The 21963-nt window shown below is 42.1% G+C and overlaps 1 protein-coding gene across 1 annotated transcript; it reads left to right on the top strand.

The window, feature by feature from the left end:
* Window positions 1-770: 770 nt before the first annotated feature.
* LOC138145698 (C-type lectin domain family 4 member K-like) lies at window positions 771-21584 on the top strand. Its single transcript, XM_069067358.1, has 6 exons — window positions 771-968; window positions 13014-13061; window positions 15002-15088; window positions 16944-17045; window positions 17344-17495; window positions 21462-21584. Exons 1-6 carry the CDS (start codon window positions 905-907, stop codon window positions 21582-21584), a joined length of 576 nt encoding a protein of 191 aa, XP_068923459.1. The 5' UTR covers window positions 771-904.
* Window positions 21585-21963: the final 379 nt, after the last annotated feature.

Here is a 21963-nt window from a genome sequence, read left to right as displayed (position 1 = left end):
GATGGTGTCTGAAAACAGATTGAGGCATACTTTTTTTTTTTGCTTTCATTATTTTTTTCAGTTTTTTGTCCGTTTTCTTTCACAACATGAATATTCTGGATATGGTTTGTATGAATACATATATATAACATATATCAAATTGCTTGCCTTCTCAAAGAGGGGGGGTGAGGTGGGAGGGAGAAATGGAGAGAATTTGGACCTCAAAGTTTTAAAAACAAATGTTGGAAATTGTTTTTACATGTAACTGGGGAAAATATTAAATAAACAATTTTAATCAAATCAAATCATCTCAACAGGTAAACATAAAGTCCTACACATAAGTTAAACAAAATCACCAGTACCAATAAAACATGGCCACTCCACCACAATCCTGAGCCAGCCATGTGGTCCGGTGCACAAAGCATCAGGAAGATGGGAGTTCATATCCAGTAAGTATCAGACACTTACTAGCTGTGTGACCCTGAGTGAGCTGTTTAAATTCTTTCTGCTTCCCTTTCTTCATCTCTAAAATAATGATAATAATAGCACTTACTTCACACATTATTGGGTTAGTCAAATATTCGTAAAGTGCACAGTGTCTGGCCCATAGTAGACATCACATAAATGCTTTGTCTCTTTCATCTTTCGCCGCTTTTCCTTCATACCACAGTACCCTTGTGGCTTCAGCCACAAAGAGGAACGATACCAACTAAGACAGGAAAAGAGGAAGAAGAAGAGAAAGAAACATGCCTTCTTTGGGGGTGCTAGTCATGAACTTGCAGAGACTCTTGAGAAAGCAATGAGGGAAAATTAATGAAGTAAGAAGTTTTTACTTCTTCTTCCCATTGGTCTGATGATGAAAAGGATATCGATACCCCAGCCAGAGTCTAGAGATATGCCAGACTGCCCCTGAAGAGCCAGCAGGATGGAATTAGATGGAGTCTATGAAAATGTGACCCCAATCAATACAGTGTCTCAGGCTGGAAAAGGTAAGCCCTCGGGTGAACTGGGATTCCCTGATGTTCCTGGAGAAGTCAAGTCCCTAGAAATAAGGGTCCTAGATTTACAGCTGGAAGGAACCTTAAAGGTGGCTGTTCCAACTTGGCTAATAAACGAGATCCAAAAGCAGTTCATCCTGACTGTCCAATCAGTCACTTGACAAGTCCTGTGTTCCACCCACTATACCACACTGTCTCAAAGCTAATTTATTTGAGCCTCACCCATGGACCTGACCTGCAGTTGGTTGAGGAGTCAAAGGGCTGGGAGGAGTAGAAAGTGGGCTGAGGTTTGGGAAGCTACTTGCTAAAAGATATGTTATTGATCACTCCCCATTCTCCTTTTTCCTTCTTTCAGGTACACCTTGTACCTTGTGCCAGTCAGTCAACAGACTTTTCTTGAGTGCCTAATATGTGCCAAGCACTGTGTTTGTAATAATTAGCATTTATATAGTATCTTGATGTTGGCCAAGCACTCCATGTTACCTCGAGTGATCACAACTGGGAGATGGGTGCTAATATTATTCCCATTTTATAGATGAGGAAATTGAGATGCAGATGGGTTGTGACTTGTCCAGGGTCACACAGCTAGTAAGCATCTTAGCCTGGATTTGATATCAGGGCTTCCCAGATCTAGAATCAGTACCCCACCCACTGTGATGCTGAGCTGCCTCATAAATGTAAAAGAGCTAAGACTTACAAATCGGACAGAAGCCTGGTGCCTCTAAGCATTGAAGATACCAAGAAAGCCAAAGGTAATCCCTGCTCTCCAGGACCTCATAGTCAAAAGGACCAGGGACTCAAGAAAGATGAGACCAGGGCTGTATCTTTCAAGAGTTTACACTCTGATTAAGGAGATGAGACAGGTCCCTACAGGATCAGCAGCCTAGGAAGCCTCAGGGTATAATGGAAAGGGCTTTTAGCTCAGAGTAAGAAAGCCTGACTTTGAATCCTGCATCTACCACATGCAAATTATGTGACCCTGGGCAAGTCACTGGCTTTCTTTGGACCTTCGTTTTCTTATTTGTGAAATGGAGAGGCAGGGAGTGGGTAATGAAAGGAAGGGTCTCTATGGTCTTTTCCCACTATAACATCCTATGGTTCTGTGACTAGATAATGCTGGGGCTCTTCTCAGCAAATATGGAGATTAGAAAACCTCCACATTGGGGAGACCACATCTGGGGCATCTTATTCCGTTCGGGGTACCACTAAGTCAGTCAACAAGGATTTATGAAGTATTTACTATGTGCCAGGCATAGTGCCAAGGACTGGGGTTATAAAGAAAAGCAGAAAGCATTCCTGTCCACAAAAATTTGAGCTGGGTAGCATAGTGGAAAAGGCCCTGGGCCTGAAGTCAGGAAGATATGAGTTCAAATCCAGTCTTTGATACATCTTAGCTCGGTGACCCTGGGCAAGGCACTTTCTACCCTAGTTTCCTCATCTGTAAAATAATAACAGGCTCTTCCTCCCAGGGTGGTTAAGAGGATTAAAATGAAATGTTTATAAAGTGCTTTGCAAACCTTAAAGTGCCAAATAATTGCTAGTTATTATAATTGTTATTCTAGTGTGGGAGATCCATGTGAAAATAAGTAGATATGTAAAGCATATATAGACTAGATGGGAGGCAGTCTTAGTGGGGAAGGATTTAGAAGGGGAAAGCCAAACCTGGGATATGCCTCCTACAAACAGTGAGATTTGAGATGAGCCATAAAGGAAGTCAGGGAAACTAAGAGAGTAATTAAGGGGGAGAGCATTCCAGGCATGAGCAACAGCCAATGCAAAGGCATGGAGAGAAGAGACGGATTGTCATGCATGATATGAGCTTTGAGGGATCCTGGAAATTCCAAGTTGGGAATTGGATCCTACATCATAGATGTATTTTTTTAATTTGCAGATGCACTTTTTTATTACATGTGGAATGTTAAGCCCCTTCCATACCCAAGAAAGATTACGATTCCTCAACAACTCAAGTATTTAAAGAAGCATAATTTTCATTTCAGTTAAGTTCATTTCAGCCCACCAATGGGGCACTAAAGGAGAGGAATGGGCTGAATTCATAGCAAACAGTTGAGGAAACTGTGCTCAGAGCAGATCCAATGACTAATTGAGTATCTGAGTATCGAATGGCATAATTAGAAGTTTCTCTTTGATCCAAATGATGAGACCAGAAAAAAACAAGTTATGCATCAATAGAATTTAAATAGAGAAGTAGGGAAGGCTGAATGACTGCAGTGAAGTTAATCCCATTGTCTAGGCAGATGTGACTAGACAGAGAGAAAATGGAACATTTATTACATGACCATGGGAAAGAAAAGATCTTGGACTAACCTATACAGGGGTCCCTGTATAGAACAGGAAGCAGGGTGGTTAGGCAAGAGAGCCCAAAAATGGAGGCGGAAATCCTGGAAGGGGGGGGAGGAGGGGAGGGGTGAAACCCTAGCTCCAATGCTATGTCACTAAAGATACATCACAACTTCCCAGAACTTAACTGTCCTTTCTCTGAACACTGAAATCTGTCCTTTTCAGACCTAGGATTTATATGTGTCTGGCTACGTCTCCTTCTAGGCAATGAATACCATGATATCTTCAAGTCTCTTGTCCCCCTGAATTCTATAATTTCTGTTTGAACAACGAATTTCTCAGATTCAGTTCCCCTTATTATTTGTTCCACATTTAGAAGCAAGAAATTATTTTTGAAGAAAGCCATAAAAGTATTAGCTGCTCTGCTTTTGCAAAGACAGAACTCCAATAATTGTGAGGATAATTGAAGGTCTCATTACTAAAAGACCTAGCTTTCAGGACACATTTGAGATGTGTTTCCCCAGCTCTTCATTTATTTTCTCCTGTCCAGGTGATCTGTTGGATAGACTCCTAACAATATCATTTCCTCTCCCATTCCCAGAATCCTGGATTCCTTTAGAAGAATATATCCTCTTAATATATAATGTTAATGAATCATCATTCATTTTGTCCTACCCTCCAATGTTAGTTTACCATCCATATCACAGCTTCTAACTATGGCTGTGCTCCAAGGTTCTGTCCTGGACCACCATCCTCTTTCTCTCTGTCTCTCTGTCTCTCTGTCTCTCTCTCTGTCTCTCTCTCTCTGTCTCTCTCTGTCTCTGTCTGTCTCTCTGTCTCTCTGTCTCTCTCTCTGTCTCTCTCTCTCTCTGTCTCTCTCTGTCTCTCTCTCTGTCTCTGTCTCTCTGTCTCTGTCTGTCTCTGTCTGTCTTTCTCTCTGTCTCTCTCTCTCTGTCTCTCTCATTCATTTTTCTAAATTTAGAGTTCCAAATTGTCTCCCTCCATCCTTCCCATCTCCTACCCATTGAGAAGGCAAACAATATGATATCTCTTATACATATGAAGTCATACAAAACATATTTCATATTAGCCATGTTGCAAAAGAAAAGCAAGAAAAACAAAAATAGTGGGAAAAATATGTTCCAATCTACACTCAGAGTTTATCAGTTCTCCCTCTGGAAGTAGATCGCATTTTTTTGTTATGGATTCTTTGAATTATTGTATTAATCAGAGTAACTATATCTTTCATAATCGATTATTGTTACAATATTGTTGTTACTGTGTATAATGTTCTCCTGGTTCTGCTCACTTCATTCTGCATCAGTTCATATAAGGCAACCCAGGTTTTTCTGAAAGCCATCACCCTTGTCATTCCTTATAGCACAATACCATTCCATCACAATTATATAACACATCTTCAGTAATTCCTCAATGGATGGGCATCCCCTCAGTTTCCAGTTCTTTGCCATGAAAAAAAGAGCTGCTATAAACAGTTTTGTACATACAGATCCTTTTCCTTTTATCTCTTTGGGTTACAGACATAGTAGTGGTATTGTTGGATCAAAGGATATGCCAGTTTGATAGCCCTTTAAGGCATAATTGAAAACTATTCCCCAGAATGGTTGGATCAGTTCACAACTCCACCAATTGTGCATTAGTGTCCCAAATTCCCCCACATTCTCTCCAGCATTTGTCATTTTCTTTTTCTGTCACATTAGCCAATCTGATAAATGTGGGATGGTACCTCAAAGTTGTTTTAATTTGCATTTCTCTAATTATTCATGATTTGGAGCATTTTTATATGACTATCGATAGTTTTGATTTTTTTCTGAAAACTGCTTATTCATGTCCTTTAACAATTTATCAGTTAGGGAACTGCTCTTACTTTTATAAATTTGGCTCACTTCCCTATATATTTAAGAAATGAGACCTTAATCAGAGAAATTTTCTATAAAAATTGTTCCCAGTTTCCTGCTTCCTTCTAATTTTGCTACATTAGTTTTCCTCATGTAAAACCATCTTAATTTAATTTTATGTAATCAAAATTTTCTGTTTTGCCTCCTGTGAGCCTCTCTTTCTTATTTAGTAATAAACTTTTCCCTTATTAATAGATCTGAAAGGTAATTTTTTGATGGTCCCCTAATTTGCTTATGATATCACTCTTTATGTCTAAATCATGTATCCATTTGGACCTTACCTTGGTATATGATATGAGATGTTGATCTATGCCAACCTTCTGCTAGACTGCTTTCCAGTTTTTCCAGCAGTTTTTGTCAAATAGTAAGTTCTTGCCCCCAAAGCTTGGATCTTTGGGTTTATCAAACAGTAGATTACTATGGTCATTTACTTCAGCATATTGTGTGCCTAATCTATTCCATTGACCCACTACTCTATTTCTTATCCAGGACCATATTGTTTTGATAATTCCTGCTTTGTAATATTGTTTGAAATCTGGTTTTGCTGGGCTACCTCCCTTTACATTTTTTTCATTGATTCCTTTGATGTTCTTGACTTTTTGTTCTTCCCAATGCATTTTGTTATGTTTTTCTAGCTCTATAAAATAATTCTTTGGTAGTTTTATTGGTATGGTGCTAAACAAGTAAATTAGTTTAGGTAGAATTGTCAAAGCCTAGCATGAGCAATTAATATTTCTCCAATTATTTAGATCTGTGTTTGTGCACAAAATGTTTTGTAATTGTGTTCTTATAGTTCTGTGTGTGTTTTAGTAAGTAGATTTCCAAGTATTTTATATTATCTGAAGTTATTTTAAATGGAATTTCTCTTTCCATCTTTTCCTGTTTGGTTTTATTGGTAATTTATAGAAATTCAGATGATTAAAGTAGTTTTATTTTACATCCTGCCATTTTGCTAAAATTGTTCATTGTTTCAACTAGTTTTTGAGTTAATTCTCTAGGGTTCTCTAAGTATACCATGATATCATCCGCAAAGAGTTATAGTTTTGTCTCGTTGTTTATTTATTCTATTTCTTTGTTATTGTCTAATAGAACAATATTGACTGATATTATAATGAATATCCTTGCTTCACACTGATCTTATTTAGAAGGCTTCTAGCTTATCCTCATCACATATAATGCTAGATCTTGGTTTTACTTACTTTTCTTTTTTGATTAATTAATTTATTTTCAATTTTCAACATTGACTTCCACTTTCTTGTCTTCTTCTAAGTTGTCTTGATCTTCCCTGTCATCATAGTAGCTTTTTATGGTCAGAATTTCTTTGTTGTTTCTTCATTTTTCCAGCCTGTTTTTTTTTTTACTTTGAAGTTTGTATTAATGTTGGGCTCTATTCACCTGGGGTGAAGGGGGGTGGGGGACAAAATTGTCCCAAGCTTCAGACTTTTTTGCACTGCTATTTTCACAACTAATTCTGAGGATCTGAAAGTTGTTGCTGCTTTCAAGGTGGTGTTATCAAGGAAGAAGTGTGATCACTGCCCTCCTGGTTTGGTCCTTACCCAGATAGAGACCCTCCTCCCTTGCAGTTGAAAACCCAGCACTCCTCTCTTCCCTAGAACTGTGACTAGGAGCCAGGATCACTGCTCTCTTGGGACCACAAGTACTTATCTCCATCCTGTAACTACAATCTGAAACTGGATAATGAAGAATGGAGTTGTCAAATAGCACCTTGCCCTGCATCCAGTGCCCACACCAGGGTTCCCTGTAATCTCTTTCTGACCAGTTGTCCAAACCCCTCAGCATCTTTGGGCTGAGAGCTCCCCAAACTGCTTCTGTTGCTGCTGCTGCCTCTACCTCCAAGACCTACTGTTATTATATGCTTCACTCTGGATAAGTCCCCACCCAGGATCACAGAGCTCTCCTCCCAAACTCCCAAGTTGTCTCGGACTGCAAAAATATCTCACCTCGATCTTTTGTTGGTTGTGTCGTTCTAGAATTTGATTTGATGCATCATTTTAAAGTTGTTTATAAGGGAATGTTGGGAGAGTTCAGCTGGAATGCTCCCTTTACCCTGCCATCTTGACTGGTCTCTCTTCTCTCTCTTAAGAGGTCACTTTGTAATCTCATCAGTTCCCATAGGTGCAATTTGCATGTCTTTGCAAATAGAGATAGAGAGAGGAAGAGAGAGTGGGGGAAGGGAGGGTGAGAGGGAGACAGAGACAGATGAATCAACCTCCTTGCTATATTCCTTACAGGCAACCCTCCATCTTTCATCTCTGTTCATTTGCACAAGCCTGTCCTACATACCTAGAATACACTTCCTCTTCCCCATCTGTAATGGGAATGCAAATTTGGAAGATCTTCCCTGCCCCTAGGCTAAAGTGCACCTGGAGCCTGGGGTGGGAGGCTTGTTTTTTCAGTAGATACTTTGTGATTGGCCAGTGGGTCCAAAAGGTTGTTACATTCTCTGAGCCAGGAGAAGGCTATATAAGCCCTGATGTGTAGCTTTGTTTTGGGACTCACTTTGAGAAGTGTTCTGTGATTTGATCTGAATTCTGGGAAGCCATTGTTGAGAGTCCCCCGGCTTTGAAAAACCCAGATGTGGAAACCCAGATGTTGGCTGGGTATGGATGTAATGGTTGGACAGTTTGGAAAGCTGTCTACTTGATCTGTTAATGTCTTGATAATTCTGTCTGTATATTTTGAAGTTTGGGGTGCTGACCTTTTTCCCCTGAACAAGGTAAACGATATATGTCTGACTGATTAAAGTAAGCTTGTTAACCCATTTTGAGTTGCTTTCTTTTAACAAAGCAGATCCAAGAACCTGTATGGGCAGCAAACCCTGAGGACACTTGGGGTGCTTGCTGCTACACCATCTCATAGAATACCTTTCTTCAGGATGGAGCTCAAGCACTACATTCTTAATCAGGGATTCTCGACCTTTTCTGTGTCCTGGAGCTCTTTGGCACTCAATCTGATGAAGCCAACATTCTCCTCAGAAGATGGTTTTTAAATACAGATTGTTTCTTTCTTTCTATGTGCCCCCACTGCCTAGCACAGTACCTCACATCATAGTAAGTTCCAAATAAATGCTTATTAACTATCGTAAATCAGTATATGTGAAAGCACCACCTTTGGGGCGGCCAGGTAGCACAGCGAGTAAGAGCACTGGCTCCAGTGTTGAGAAGACCTGGAGATCGAATCCCAGGCTCAGACAATTAGCACTCACCCAGAAACACCTGGCTGTGTAACCTTGAGCAAGTTGATTAACCCCAATTGCTTAGGGGTGACCAGGTAGCTCAGCGAGTAAGAGCACCAGCTCCAGTGTCGGGATGACCTGGATCAAATCTGGGCTCAGATACTCAGCACCACACCCAGAAATAACTGGCCGTGTAACCTTGAGCAAGTTACTTAACCCCAATTGCTTTAGGAAAAAAAAAAAAAAAAGAAATCACCACCTTTGGCCCTAAAGTCTTTGGTTTCAGAATTTCACAATTTTTAGCAACATGTTCTTTTTTAAATCATTTTTTATAGTTAGCAAAAATCTACCATTTCTCCCTTCTATCCCAACCACCCTTTCCCAACTGGGAATGAAAGAGAAGTAAATCCCTTGTTATAAACATGTACAGTCAAGCCAAATTTCTGCATTGAGCAAGTCAAAAATATGCATCTCATTCTACCTCTGCATCATTTGCCTTGCTCTCAGGAGGCAAGCAGCTTGTTTCATGGGTCCTCCAGAGTTATGGATGGCCATTAAAATAAGTCTTTATATGTTGTCATTGCATTGACGATCTCCTATTTCCATTCACTTCATTCTGATTCAATTTGAATGACTCCTCCCCAGTTTCTCTGAAACCATTCTCTTCATTAGTTCTTCCAAAAAAACAGGATTCCATCACATCGTTCAGTCACTCCCCTGATTGATGGGCACCCTTCATTTCCCAATTCTTTGTCATCTCAAAAAGAGTTATCAATATTCTTGTACGACCTTAGAGTTTATTTTAATTAGGGTTTACCTCCTTTGATCTACCTTCAATCTAATTCCCCCTCCTCCCTTTTCTTTTTTCTTTCCTTTCTCCCTATTGAGTGAAATACATTCCTATATTCGTGTATACAGTGTACATGTATCTTTCCCTCCTTTGACCAATTCAGGTGAAATGTGAGCAAATTTCAAGGGCAGTAGCTTCCCCATTTCCCCCTTTTCCTTACCTATGCACCCTGATGATAATGTGAGATTCCGTCCATGTACCTTCCTTAACCTGCCTCACCCCCCTCAGTGTATTTCTCTTTCCCTCATTCCATTCTTCTCTTAAAATCAAGACATAAGAGAAGCACTCCCAGGCCCTGCCTAACTAGACTCCTTCTGGGGGGACATGTGCCATTTCCTCATATTTGAACATAAGCCATTTACCTTTGTTTTGTCCCTTCTGATTCTTTACTTGGGTTTTTAGAGTTCATTGTATGGTCTCAACTCCTGTGGTTGAACTTTTGCTGTCACTCTGGTCTGAGTTCAGGAAGTTCCTGACCAGTAGATGCTGCTGTTGGACTCAGTCTCTATCAATGAACCAGTAAGCTCTGCTGGTTCAGGTGGATAGAAATCTAGGCTCCCCTTTGGTCAGGGATTCCTGCTCTGATTATTCTTCTGCAGTCTTCAGCCTAGAATAGAAGCCGAAACCAAGACCCCTCTCTGCTCCTGGGAATCTGTACCCCACTACTACTACCTGTTTATGACCTTGTTCCTATTGGTACACAATCTAGAGTCCACACCCAGATGGTCACCACTAGGCACAGGTTTCTCTCCTCAATTCACCCTGGATCTATGACCTAGAACTGGGTAGTGGGCAACAAACCTGACATATGGCACCACTTTCCACAGGCTGCACAAGGTTGAGGTGCCCCAGGATGGGTTTAGGATTGGGCCTTGCCCTTGGGCACCACCTCTTCCTTAAGTTGGAGTGCTCTGCAAGACAAGCTCCTGCTCAGACCTCTTCCCTGGGCCCACAAACTGCTCTGTCTATATCCCTATGCCAACCTGGGCTAGGAAAGTGGCTCATTGTGACTTTCTCTTGGATTTCTCCATCAGAATTTTAGTCTTGTTCATTTTCTATATTTGTTTAGAAGAGTTGGGGGAGGATTTGCTCACTGTGCTGCCAATAAAGGAATGCTACTCTACCATCTTCACTTTTCCTTAAAAACATTTTCTCATTTCCTTCTGGTGGTACCATTCTGTCCCTGTATGAAGCACTCTTGAGTAGATAGCAGTTGTTACATTTGATGGACCTCTAAAAACTTGTTATCATGACTCAGATATTTGGGAAGAAAAGAGACCCCTCTGCTGCTTATGTAAGGTTAAAAACACAGCTACCCTAGCCCTCATCCGAATGGAGACTCAGTTAATCCATTATTGGATACTTACTCATCTGACAGCATTTGTGGTTCCACATCATCATTACCATAAGAAATAGCTTCCTACAGAAAAGGTCCAGCTCCCCTTCTCTGCAGAAAAAGCCTCAGATGCATTCCTGAAGTCCAGGGCTTTCTGTTCTTCTCTTCCCTCTCTACATCATATCTCTCACCCTCCAGCCTCTTGGTATAGGTTAGAATTCAACCATCCAATAAACATTAATTAAGTGCTTACTATGAACCAGGTACTGGGCTAAGTGCTGGGAATGCAAAAAGAAGCAAAAAAAAACGGTCCCTACCCTCAAGGAGCTTACAATCTAATAAGTGAAATATCATGTGAAGAAACGTGGGTAGAGCAGGCTCTATACAGGATACATAGGAAGTAATTAACCTAGAGAAGACACTGGGGTTGGAGAAGTCTTCCTACAGAAAAGGGAATTTTAGTTGGAACTTGAAGGAAACGAAGGGGGTCAGGAGTCAGAGCAAAAGAGGAAGCGTATTCTAGGCATAGGCAAATAGCCAGAGAAAACGCCCAGAGCTGGGAGGAGTACTTTCTGCGTGAAACAGCCAGACCAGCATCACTGGACCAAAGCATACATGACAGGATAGAAGGTGAAAGAAGAAGGGAAAGTAGGAGGTGGCTAGGTTGTGAAGGGTGTGGAATTCCAAAGAGAACATTTCCCTCTGCCTCCTTGCCTTCTTTTCCTTTTGCTTCTTTCCCAAGGTATTTCTTGCCTTTTCTTAAAGAACCATTTCATTTTTTCTGATAAACTGATATATGGAGTTCCTTTCCCTTCCTCGCTCCAATTAATCAAGGAAGCAAGTAAACATGGAGAACTTTTACATATGTAAACAAGATAGTTTATATCATGTGATCTCTTCATCAGGTGTGTAGCTCTTGATTAGGGCAAGAAAGAAAGAAATGTGATTAGCTAAGGGGATGAGTCATGTTCATTGAGTCTATGTATAAAATAGAGTTAGTCTATTGATGATGAATGTTCAGTCCATTAAGCTCCAGTCTCATGCTGGAAGATTTCACTTCTGAAGTTGAGAATTCTAGTCTGAAAAATACCTGTGAGAGGTAACTTTTTGGCAGGGAGAGAAAAAAGTTTCTCCCTCTCTCTCCTCCCCTTACCTTCCACTGATGATGTCATTAGAGAATAGACCAGTAGGAGAGAGTACATCCAATTTGGAGCAGAGAGACCTTAAACATGGAAAAGCACAGACACAGGTGGATGCAGGAAGATACACATCAGAAGGAGGAAGCATCTTCACAGCTTGTGATACCTGACTATGGACTCAAGAAAGGACTTCCAGTAACCAGGAGTAATTATTTTATCCTTTAGTCACACATATTGGCTCAACTATCATCATAACCTAAGCTTAATCCCCTCCTCCCAGACTTTGGGGAAGGGAGAACATTTTGTACCAACTGTTCTTACTTAACCACCTTTGTAAATATCTTTTCCTTAAAACTACTTAGCTCTGTCTGATAATTAATAGGAAGCAAGCAGGTAGGGGCTTGTGAGTGGCAGTACTGAAACTGAACTCAGTATTATCCCTGAGGGTAGAATGAGTTAGCCACCTTCTGGCAACCCAACCTGCCAGTGAGAGTGGGGAGTTAAGAGAGTAAGCCTAGAGGGAGTGCTACACCTCAAAGGAGATATTTGGTCCTGCAACCATCTCACTTCCCACTCTAGGATGGAGAATAATTTGTACTTTGTAAGTACGTAGGTGTTACATGGTCAAAAGGCACATTTTCTTTCACTCTCCCCTTGCTCTCCCTATATGTCTGAAGTAATTGCACAGTCTTTGTCTTCTGGGCTTTGATGGCTAAGTTCTGTTGCAAACACACCCAACACAAGAAAATGGATTAAAGCAATGAAGAAAAAAAACCATTTATTCATTTAATGAGAGCTACTCACAAATTTCACCTTGCTCCCCCTATGTTGTCTATTCTGGAGGGGAGAGTAAAGCCCAATTTATTTTACAAACACAAAATATAAGCTTAGCCCCTGGCATCATGCCAATCCTCTCCCTCTCCCCATTTCATTTCATTCATTTAATCATGCCTTTAATTGAGGCTTCCTAGTCACATAACTAGAGCTACAAGAGTTCTCAAAAGATATCTATTCCAACTTCCATTTTGACAGGTGAGGAAACTGATCAGTTTGCCAATCCCTCCATTATTGTTATCAATAGTACTGCTACTATTGTTACTATAATTTAGAAGATATACACTTCAAATCTCTATGTTACCAATTGAAAAAAATCCAAACCTTTCAAAAATTGAGCTTTAGAAAAATGGAAGGATTGTCCAGAGGTGGGACATGAATGCAAATTACAAAGAGTTTCTTGTTGGAAGCAGGTGAGGCTTGGATCAAGGAATCCTCTGACTGGCTTGTCCTTTTTCTTTCCTCAGGTCTAGCCCAGCACTCCTACAACCTAGGTCAGACCTCTAATATTCGGGGTAAGTGAGAATGAGGGAGTAGACGATGGATTAATGGATGGATGGGTGGGTGGATGGATGGATGGATGGATGGATGGATGGACTGATAGATAGACTCCATGAGCTCCTGAGAGAATCAGATCCCAGAAACTGGGCTCTAGGCTTGACTCTTGGAGGAAAGAAGCAAGAGTCTGGATCTCCTTTGGCCTTCACCTTCACCTGGGACTTGGGCTTGGTCCTAGAGTCTAGTGAGCAGCTGACAGAGGCATCACCAAGCTGCTCTGGTCCTAACAGAAATTTCCTAATTATAGAGAGAGAGCTAGAAGGATTTTTCAGAGGCCATCTAATTCTATCCCCTTATCAGACAGGAGAGGGAGATTTACCCAAGGCCACACCACTAAACAGCATTTGAGGTCAAATGGAACCCAGGACATCTGACCCTAGAGTCTGGCCTCTGGCCACTAATTTTAATTTACCTCTTTCCCTTGAGATGGCATTTATTGAAAGGAGGTAGTGTGATCATAGACTGAAATTGCAGAGTGATTTTAGAGGTCTAGGTGACTTGCCCAGGTCCACTTAGGGAGTCAGGTGCTTGACCTGGTTTGAGGCTCTGACCTGGTCCCATCTCCTTTGCTTTCCCCCTGGGGAAGGCCCCACAAGGCTGATGGTGGTGGCCTGGCCTTGCCTCTCTGCCTTGAGGCTACAAAGCAGTCCTTGCTAGAGAAGAACTGGGTCAAATCAGGAAATCCACAGACTGGCTTGTTTCCTGTCTAACCCTCCCTTCCCTGGCAGATGCCAAGATTCAGAAGTTGTGAGTGAGTGGGTCATTGGAGAGATAGATGACAACCTTATCCATGACCCATAACCCTTCATGTCATGGAATAGAGAGTGGTAAGGAGAAAGACAGAGATGGAAAGAAGGGGAGAGGGGCAAGGGAAGGAGAGAGACAGAGAGAGAGAAGGGGAGAGGGGAAGAGAGACAGAGAGTGACAGAAAGAAAGAGATAAAGAGACAGAGGTGACACATGAAGGGGGCTTTGGAGGGTGGAAGGCAGATTCCAATTCTGGAAGCATCCCAAGGCCTTGACTCTAACAAGATAAGGCAAAAGCTGGCTTTCAGAGTCAGGGACCTGGAGTGAAGAAGATATGGAAGGGGGTGACATGGTGTAAAGTCTGGGGACAGCAATCCATGCCAGAAAGTCTTGACCCAGGAGGTAATGGGGGCACCTGAGAATTTTGAGCTGAGGAAGGATATGACCAGATTTATTTAATAGGATTATATTGTAATGTAATGTAACATAATATAATATTTATTATAATTACAATATAATAATATTATTATATTATGATATAACAATATAATATTCAAACACCTCCTTTCTCAGTGACTGCATGTATGGCCTTGGGTGAGGTATTTCCCTTAACCTGGGACTCAGTTTTCTCATCTGTAAAGGAAGGGCCAATGCCCATGACCTCTCAGGACAGTTCCATCCTTGAATCTATCCTATGCTGGGTACCTGGGTAGGCCCTGTCCTGGGTTATCTGAAGTCAGCTCTAATGCCTTCTGAGATGACATATTTTCATTGTGAGTACTGATGCCTCAGAGACCCACAAATCAGGGCTTAATTAATTGTTTTGTTGATTGGTTGGACTCAAGAAAGTCTGAATAATGCAGATTAAACATAAAAGTGTGTGTATAAACTCACCCTCCCCATCCCCCCCAACACACCAGAGCCTGATAGTTAAACATTTATCACCACACCCCTGTACTGCTCTAAAACAATGCTTGAGTTCAGTAGATACTCAGCAGAAAACTCAAGGAATGAAATTATATCCAGACTGTTTAAGTTACAAAGTAACTGGTATTTATATGAAACATTAATGATTACCCCCTTACCTGTGGCTCTTCAAAGACCTTCTCCCCAGGCCTTTCTAATGACTCTCTCCTCTTTCCTCTGTCCAGCCAACAGGAGACCAAGGATCATCTACACCACCCTGGTCCTCTTGGTTCTGGTCCTGGCTGCTGCCTTATCAGCTGTGACTTATCTGTGTGAGTTACCCCGTCCTCACCACCCACCACCCCCACCTGCAGGACTCTGATCCTCATTCTCTCAGATGGGTAGAAAGCAGTAGGGCAAAATGAGAGGGAGAAGAGCCTGGAGGCTTAAGCAAGGACTCTCTCTTTTTGTGTGCCCTAGACCCATTGGAGAGTTTGGTGAAGTCTAGGCTCTTTTCTCAGAGGAATACTTTAAGACTCATGAAGAAAGAGTGCTATCTGCCTCCAGAGAGAGAACTGGCGAACTTTGATGCAAATTGAAGTCTGCTTGTCACTTTGGGGGCTTTATTTTTGCCATAGAGAAATACGTTTTACATGACTTCACATGTAAAATTGATATTATATAACTTGTCTTCTCAGTGGGTGGGGGACGGGTAGAGGGAAGGAGAGAGTTTGAAATTCAAAATTGAAAAAAAAAGAATGTTTAAAATAAATAATATTTTGAAAAAGAATAATATTTTAAATGTACAAAATAGAATACATAGGGTTACAAAGAAAAGCAAACACACTGAAATATGTGGTGGGGAAGGGGCTCTCCAACTCAGATATTTTAATTTGTGTTTCTACATATACTGAAGATGCAAAGACAAAAGTTTATGCTCACAGGAGACTGGACTAGATGGCCTCTGGGGTCATCCTACTTCTATATCTGCCATCCTCCTTAGCCCTGTGGCCAAGCAAAATTAAGTACAAGGGACTTATCCAGGGTCAACACATCAGTATGTGCCTGATGCAAGACTGGAACACAGGACTTCCTGACTCTGAAGCTGTATCTGTAACTATTATCCTTGCATCAGTCTAGAACAACAGCTCTCAAAGTGTGATCTGGAAGTCTCTGAGGCCCGTTCAGGGGTCTGTAAGATCAAAACAATTTTCAACTCAATTCAATTTTCAAAACAATAATAATAATAAGATGTTTTAATTTCCAGAATAGTAAATATTGATAGATCTATTCAGGACAGTGCTGGAGTCATTTCTTTCAGCTGTTAAATTTGCATTGTGGGCATTAATATCTCAGAATTCAGCCAATGCTACAAACAAGGGCTAATTTATTCTTTCATTGGTTGTCTAAACTTAACTTAAAAGTGGATGACATGTACATTTTTTCCCAGAAAGTCGGTTGTTAAACATTTCTCAGCTCACTACTGGAGATGACCTACATAAACTAAAAGTCTTCGGGGTCCTTGGTGATTTTTAAGAGTGCAAAGGAGTCCTGATTCCAATAAGAAACACTGGTTTAAAATAAATGAGAAGTGCTCCTGCAATGTTTCATGGCTGCCTAGAATTGACCCAAAGCCCTCCCGGCTGTGTCGCTACAGCACAAACTGGCAAGTGCTTCCAAGCTGGGAGGACCTTGAGTGAGGGCTGGATGAGGGACAGTGTGTCTCCTGTCCAGACTCCAGGCTAGCTAATGAGCCTGGGAGGTGGGGACTAGAAGGGGGAGGCCATCTCCAGAGAAGTGCAATTAGAGGAATTGGAAGATTTTTATTTGCACACAGGAGCTCAAAGCAGAGACCACCAGGGAGTGCAGGGGGCATTTGTATGCACTGGTGCCAAGCAGGTCGCCAAAAGCTAATCGTAGTTCCCAAAACAGTGAGAAGAGTATTGGCCTTAGAGGTGGGAGGACCTTGCTTCAAATACTGCCTTTGATGCTTTTTAGTTGTGTCTCTCTGAGCAAACCACTTAACTTTAGCATCCTCATCTATACAATGAGCATCTTAACAGCTATGACCCTCACCTTCCTCAGTCCTCGTGAGAGGCAAGTGAAAGATGGCCATAGAAGCCATATGATACCCAAGCTGAGCCGCCCCTGGGCCTTCTCTCTAATGCCCTAATCCTTTGATTCTAGATCTCCAGATGAAAGCTGCTGACATGATTTCAGATGCTCACGTGTGGAAAGCTCATTTTGAGGGAGCCAATGCCTCCATTGCAGCTCTGAGGGACCAAAACAGTGAGTTCCTTGGCACATTCCCTCATGCCCAGTCCGGCTCTCCCAGAGGGAGGTCTGCCAGGTCCCTGTACTGGGGGCTTCCTGGTGATCCCTCCTTCTGCTTAGGTTGCTCCTCCTTCCTAAGGCACCCAGTATGGCCCTCTCTCTGCCCAAGGAGAAGTTGAGGGAGCCCTGATCAGCCTCTGGCTCACATACCAAGCTCTGGGCATTCCTCTGTTCCCAAACCTCTTGAAGCCGAAAGTTGGGGCTGAAATATGCTCAGTTCCTGACTCATTTTTACTCCTCTTTTCTTCCCAAGATCTCCTGAGGCAGCAACTTTCAGAGATTTACACTGTCTTCGAAAAAAGTCTCTACTACTTTTCCTGTACTAAAAAGTCCTGGGTTGAGGCTGAGCAGATCTGTGTGTCCAAAGGCTCCCACCTGACCTCAGTGACCTCAGTGGAGGAGCAGGTTAGTGCCTTCTGGGTGGGGGGACTAAGAGTGGAAGGCAGAATCTCAGGAAGTTGTGTCCATGAGCAAACCACTTCATTTTTTTACGAGTCAAACCATAGATTCATTAGTAATAATAATGGTCATCATTTGTAAGGTTTAGAAAGAAATTTTTATATATTATCTCATTTTATCCTCACATTAACCTTGAAAGGTATGTTATTATTATCCCCTTACAGATGAGGAAACTGAGGCAGACAGAGGTTAAATGACATGCCCAGGGTCACACAGCTAAGTAGTGTCTGAGACAGAGTTTGAACTTAGATCTTCTTGATCTCAGGTCAGAGAGAGTCACACACAGTTCATCAAAATACAGGGCTTGTTGATAGCATACATAGAGGCAAAGTGTCCAGGACTAGGGAGGTGATGCTATCCCACACAGTCCTCTGTCCGGATCAGACCACATGTGAAATCCTGGATTCCATGGTGGGCACCTCAGTTTAAGAAGGTAATAAGCTGGGGCATGGCTGGGAAGATCCATGCCACACAAGGATCTGCTGAAGGAAAAAGGAATGTTTAAGCTGGAAAGGACTCAAAGTGACATGAAGGTTTTCTGCAAGTATCTGAAGGGGGAAAGAAGGCTCCTTGTTCCACTTGGCACTAGAGGGGAGTACCAAGAGCCCTAAAGAGAAGTTTCAAAGGGATCAATGTAGGCTTAAGGTAGGAGAAATTTCCCGATGATTACAGTTGCCCCACACTGGAATGGACTGCCTGGGGAAGAAGGGGGCAGAGGCTGGCAGACCACTTCTCTGTCTTATAGAGGGGATGCGTTTTCAGGTAGAAGTTAGACCACATGGTCCTTCAGCTCCCCTCCCTCTCTGAGAGGTAGACTGATTTTGTGAATCACTGGACAAAAGACATGGAGAATGCTTGAACCCAACCATCTGCCCCAGGACAGATCAGAATAAATACAGAGGGTGCAGTAATCTCTTTGGTGTCAGAGGCTCTACTTATGGACTCATCTGCCATATCAGCTATTTCTGTCCACAAGCCTCCTCCCCCTTTTCTTTTTTTTTTAAAGCAGTCGGGGTTAAGTAACTTGCTCAAGGTTACACAGCCAGTTATTCCTGGGTGGGTGCTAAGTATCTGAGCCCGGATTTGATCCCCAGGTCATCCCAACACTGGAGCCGGTGCTCTTACTCGCTATGCTACCTGGCTGCCCCCTCTCCTCCCCCTTTTCTCTGAGGAAAGAGGCCCACTCTAACTAGACTGAATCAACCTCTCTGAGCTTCCATTTTTTTCATCTGGAAAATGGGAGTAATTGTACTTGTGGGTACTACTTACCTCTTAAGATTGTGTGGAGGTGCCATATTGAATGAATGAAAAAAAAAGACACTTACTAAGTGCAAAGCAAATAGAAAAGCAAGACAGCCCTGCCCTCACAGAGCCCCCATTCTAATATAAGCAGACAACACATATGGGAGGTTTTGACTGCAAGTTTTACTCCCCTGGCAGCCAGCCCTGATACTCATCCTTCACTCCCCTCTTCATTCCCCGCTGAATCTTTCTCTACTGCCTAACTGTGCCAAGGTCTCCCGCATTCTTATGTGGTTGACTACCAGTCTTCAACCTATAGACCTATACCTCATCTTCTCTGCTTAACCACAATCCTGGAAAAATCTATCAATCAACCAACAAGCATTTATTAAATATCCACTGTATGTCAGATACTTTTCTAAGCTGTGGGGATAAAAGTTAAAGAATAAAATAATTCCTGACCTCAAGAAGCTTATGCGCTAATGCGGGTGGGGGGGGGGGAGGGAGGGACCATATATAGGTTGTAGTTGTTGTGTTTGTCTTTTATTTTCGAAGAGGACCATGGCATCGGGGAGATGATGACATGACTTGCAGTTGACTTGGATTTGAGTGAGAGAGGGCTATGCAAGGTCACCAGCCTCACTGTCTTCTCCAGAGCCATCTGGGTCCAGTGATCAGATATTCATCAGGATGACTGCAGATGACCCAAGATGCAATGGGAGACCCTGGCCCTTTTAGGCTAAGGCCTTTTCATGTACTCACTTAGAGTGATGTAACAGTAGTTCAATGAATAGGTCTCTTCTTAGAGTGAACATCAATGGTGACTGTTTCTCTTTGGAATAGCAACTCTGAGGGTCTTCCTCTCCCAGTTTTTCCATATATAGGTAAGGCTATTGAGAATACATATAAAAAGAATTAATAAAATAATTGCAAGATAAATAATTTTTTAAAAGCTTGGAAGAGAAGGTCTCGGCATTTTGGGACATCAGCAAAGTGTTCATGTAGGAGGTGATGCTTAAACTTTACCTTGAAGCTACTGGTGGATTCAATGATGTTGAGGGGTGGTGGGAAGGCCTCCTGGGGATGGGGAGCCACCAGGCCAAAGTTCTACCAAGATGGGGGCTAGAACATCATAATAGTGGAACAGAGAAAGGATTTTGTTGGATCACAAGGTGCAGGAGAGAGATGAACATACAATAAGGTTAGAAAAATTGATTAGAACCAGGTTGTGAAGGACTTTACAAGCTACACATAGGGGATTATGTATGATCCTAGAGGGAATAGAGAGCTGGATTTTATTGAGTAGGGGAGGGATATGGTCACTATGCCTAAGAAAAATTGCTTCAGTCATTGTGAAAAGGGTGGCTTCCAGTCAGAGATTCCTGAGGTGTGGAATCCAATTAGAAGGCACTAGCAATAATTCTAGGCAGTACATAATGAGGGTCTGAACACAGAGGGTAGCTGTATGGAGACAATAGGGGTCAAATGTGAGAATTGTGGAGGAAGACATGGCATAATTTAGCAGCTGGTTGGATATGTAGATATGTGGAGTCAAGGATAATGCTGATATTACCAAGATGGGAGGCTGGAAAACTGGTGGTGCCTTTGACAAAAGGGAAAGATAAGTCATTCTGTTCTAGATATGTTGAGTCTATGATTTTCCCAGGACATTCCATTTGAAATATCCAATGGGCAATTGGTGATGACTGAAGTTCTGAAGGAGATGGATTTGTATATCTGTGAGTCATTTGTAGAGAGAGACAGAAACATGGAGGGACACGGAGAGAGACAGAGAGAGAAGGAAAGAGTCAGAAAGCTTAGGGAGAAAATTCCTAGAGAGTGTGATATGGATGGTGAACATCACGGTTCATCACTGCATTAATCAGAGAGCTAAAGTCTTTCAAAGTTGCTTTTCTCTCCACTGGTGCTATCATTGCGATCCATAGATTGTTCCAGTTGTGCTCACTTCGCTCTGTATAAGCTCATAAATGTCGTCCCCATTTCCTCTGAAATTGTCTGTTTTGCCATTTCTTGTGGTGTTGCCATATCATATTACATTCATACACAATTGTAGGTTTAGCCTTTCCCCAGTAGGTGGGCACCTCCTTGGTTGCTAGTCTGGAGCTACTACAAAGAGATCTGTTAAGCATATTTGGTACATATGGAAGATAGGGCTTCTGTGTGGTAAGAATGAGGAGGAAGGGCATTCCAGGCAGGAGACAGCCAAGGCAAAGGTTCAGAGAGAGGAACTATAGCACAATATGTGAAGAACAATAGAAAGATGAAACAGTTGGACCAGAAATCCATGAAGGACATATAATGGCTAAAAGGCTGAAAAAGGAGATTGGAGTCAGGTGGCAAAGGGCTTAAATCCCAAAGAGAGATTCATTGGTTTAGAGCTGGAAGGCACCTCAGAGGCCATTTTACAGCTGAGGAAACCAAGTCCCAGGAAAGTTGTGACTTCCTTGAGGTCCCACAGAATTTACCTTTCATCCTAGAGGTACCAGAGCTATTGAGATTTATTGATCAGGGAAATGGTTTGATCAGATTTGTGTTTGAAACATCCATACACAGAATACTCACAAACATCCACAATCAACAATTGGGTACACACATATGCCCAAATACCCATGTATCCTCCCTCAAAAGCATTCTCTTCTCAATCTCTAGATATTTCTTTATAATAAAGCTAATGGTATGCCATATTGGAACGGCCTGAATAGAAAAGAAGATCAGAAGACATTCCACTGGACAGACGGAACCTTATATGATGAGGCCAAGACCAAAGAGTGAGTCCAGCCTGCCCTGTCTCCCCTAGGCCTTCCAGATGACAATGACCCTTTGTAAACTCTGGGGAAGCCCAGGTTGAGGGCCAAGTCAGAGGAAGGAACTCTATCTGTACCCTGATACTATTGTGTACATCTCTGCCATCTGTGGACATGCATGTTCTGTCTGCATCCACATATGTGTGACTCTCGACCTCAAGAGATGAAAATAAGGCATAAGCCCTGAGTTTGATGGGATTCTTCAGGTGCTTATAAAGACCCTGGCAAGGGGTTGGGAAAATATAGGGTCACTTAGGATGTCTCTGGAAGAATTTAAAAGACTAGAGGTAGAATGTCCCTAGAGGTCTTCTGTGCCACTGACTTCCCAGGCCCTGGCTGTGCATTGG

The sequence above is a fragment of the Petaurus breviceps genome, unplaced genomic scaffold (genome assembly GCF_028583685.1).
Source record: "Petaurus breviceps papuanus isolate PSGF00001 unplaced genomic scaffold, PetGlider_PUasm1.0 139, whole genome shotgun sequence".
NCBI lineage: Eukaryota > Metazoa > Chordata > Mammalia > Diprotodontia > Petauridae > Petaurus > Petaurus breviceps.
The sequence above is the reverse complement of the archived record's forward strand: the minus strand, read 5'-3'. Positions and strand labels throughout refer to the sequence as shown.

What these genes read in the sequence shown, in the direction of transcription:
- LOC138145698 (XM_069067358.1), top strand. Translation starts at nt 905, where the DNA reads ATGGAATTAGATGGAGTCTATGAAAATGTGACCCCAATCAATACAGTG. An exon ending in TCAGACCTCTAATATTCGGG is followed by an intron (nt 13,062 to 15,001) that starts GTAAGTGAGAAT and finishes TCCTCTGTCCAG; the next exon opens with CCAACAGGAGACCAAGGATC. An exon ending in ATCAGCTGTGACTTATCTGT is followed by an intron (nt 15,089 to 16,943) that starts GTGAGTTACCCC and finishes CTTTGATTCTAG; the next exon opens with ATCTCCAGATGAAAGCTGCT.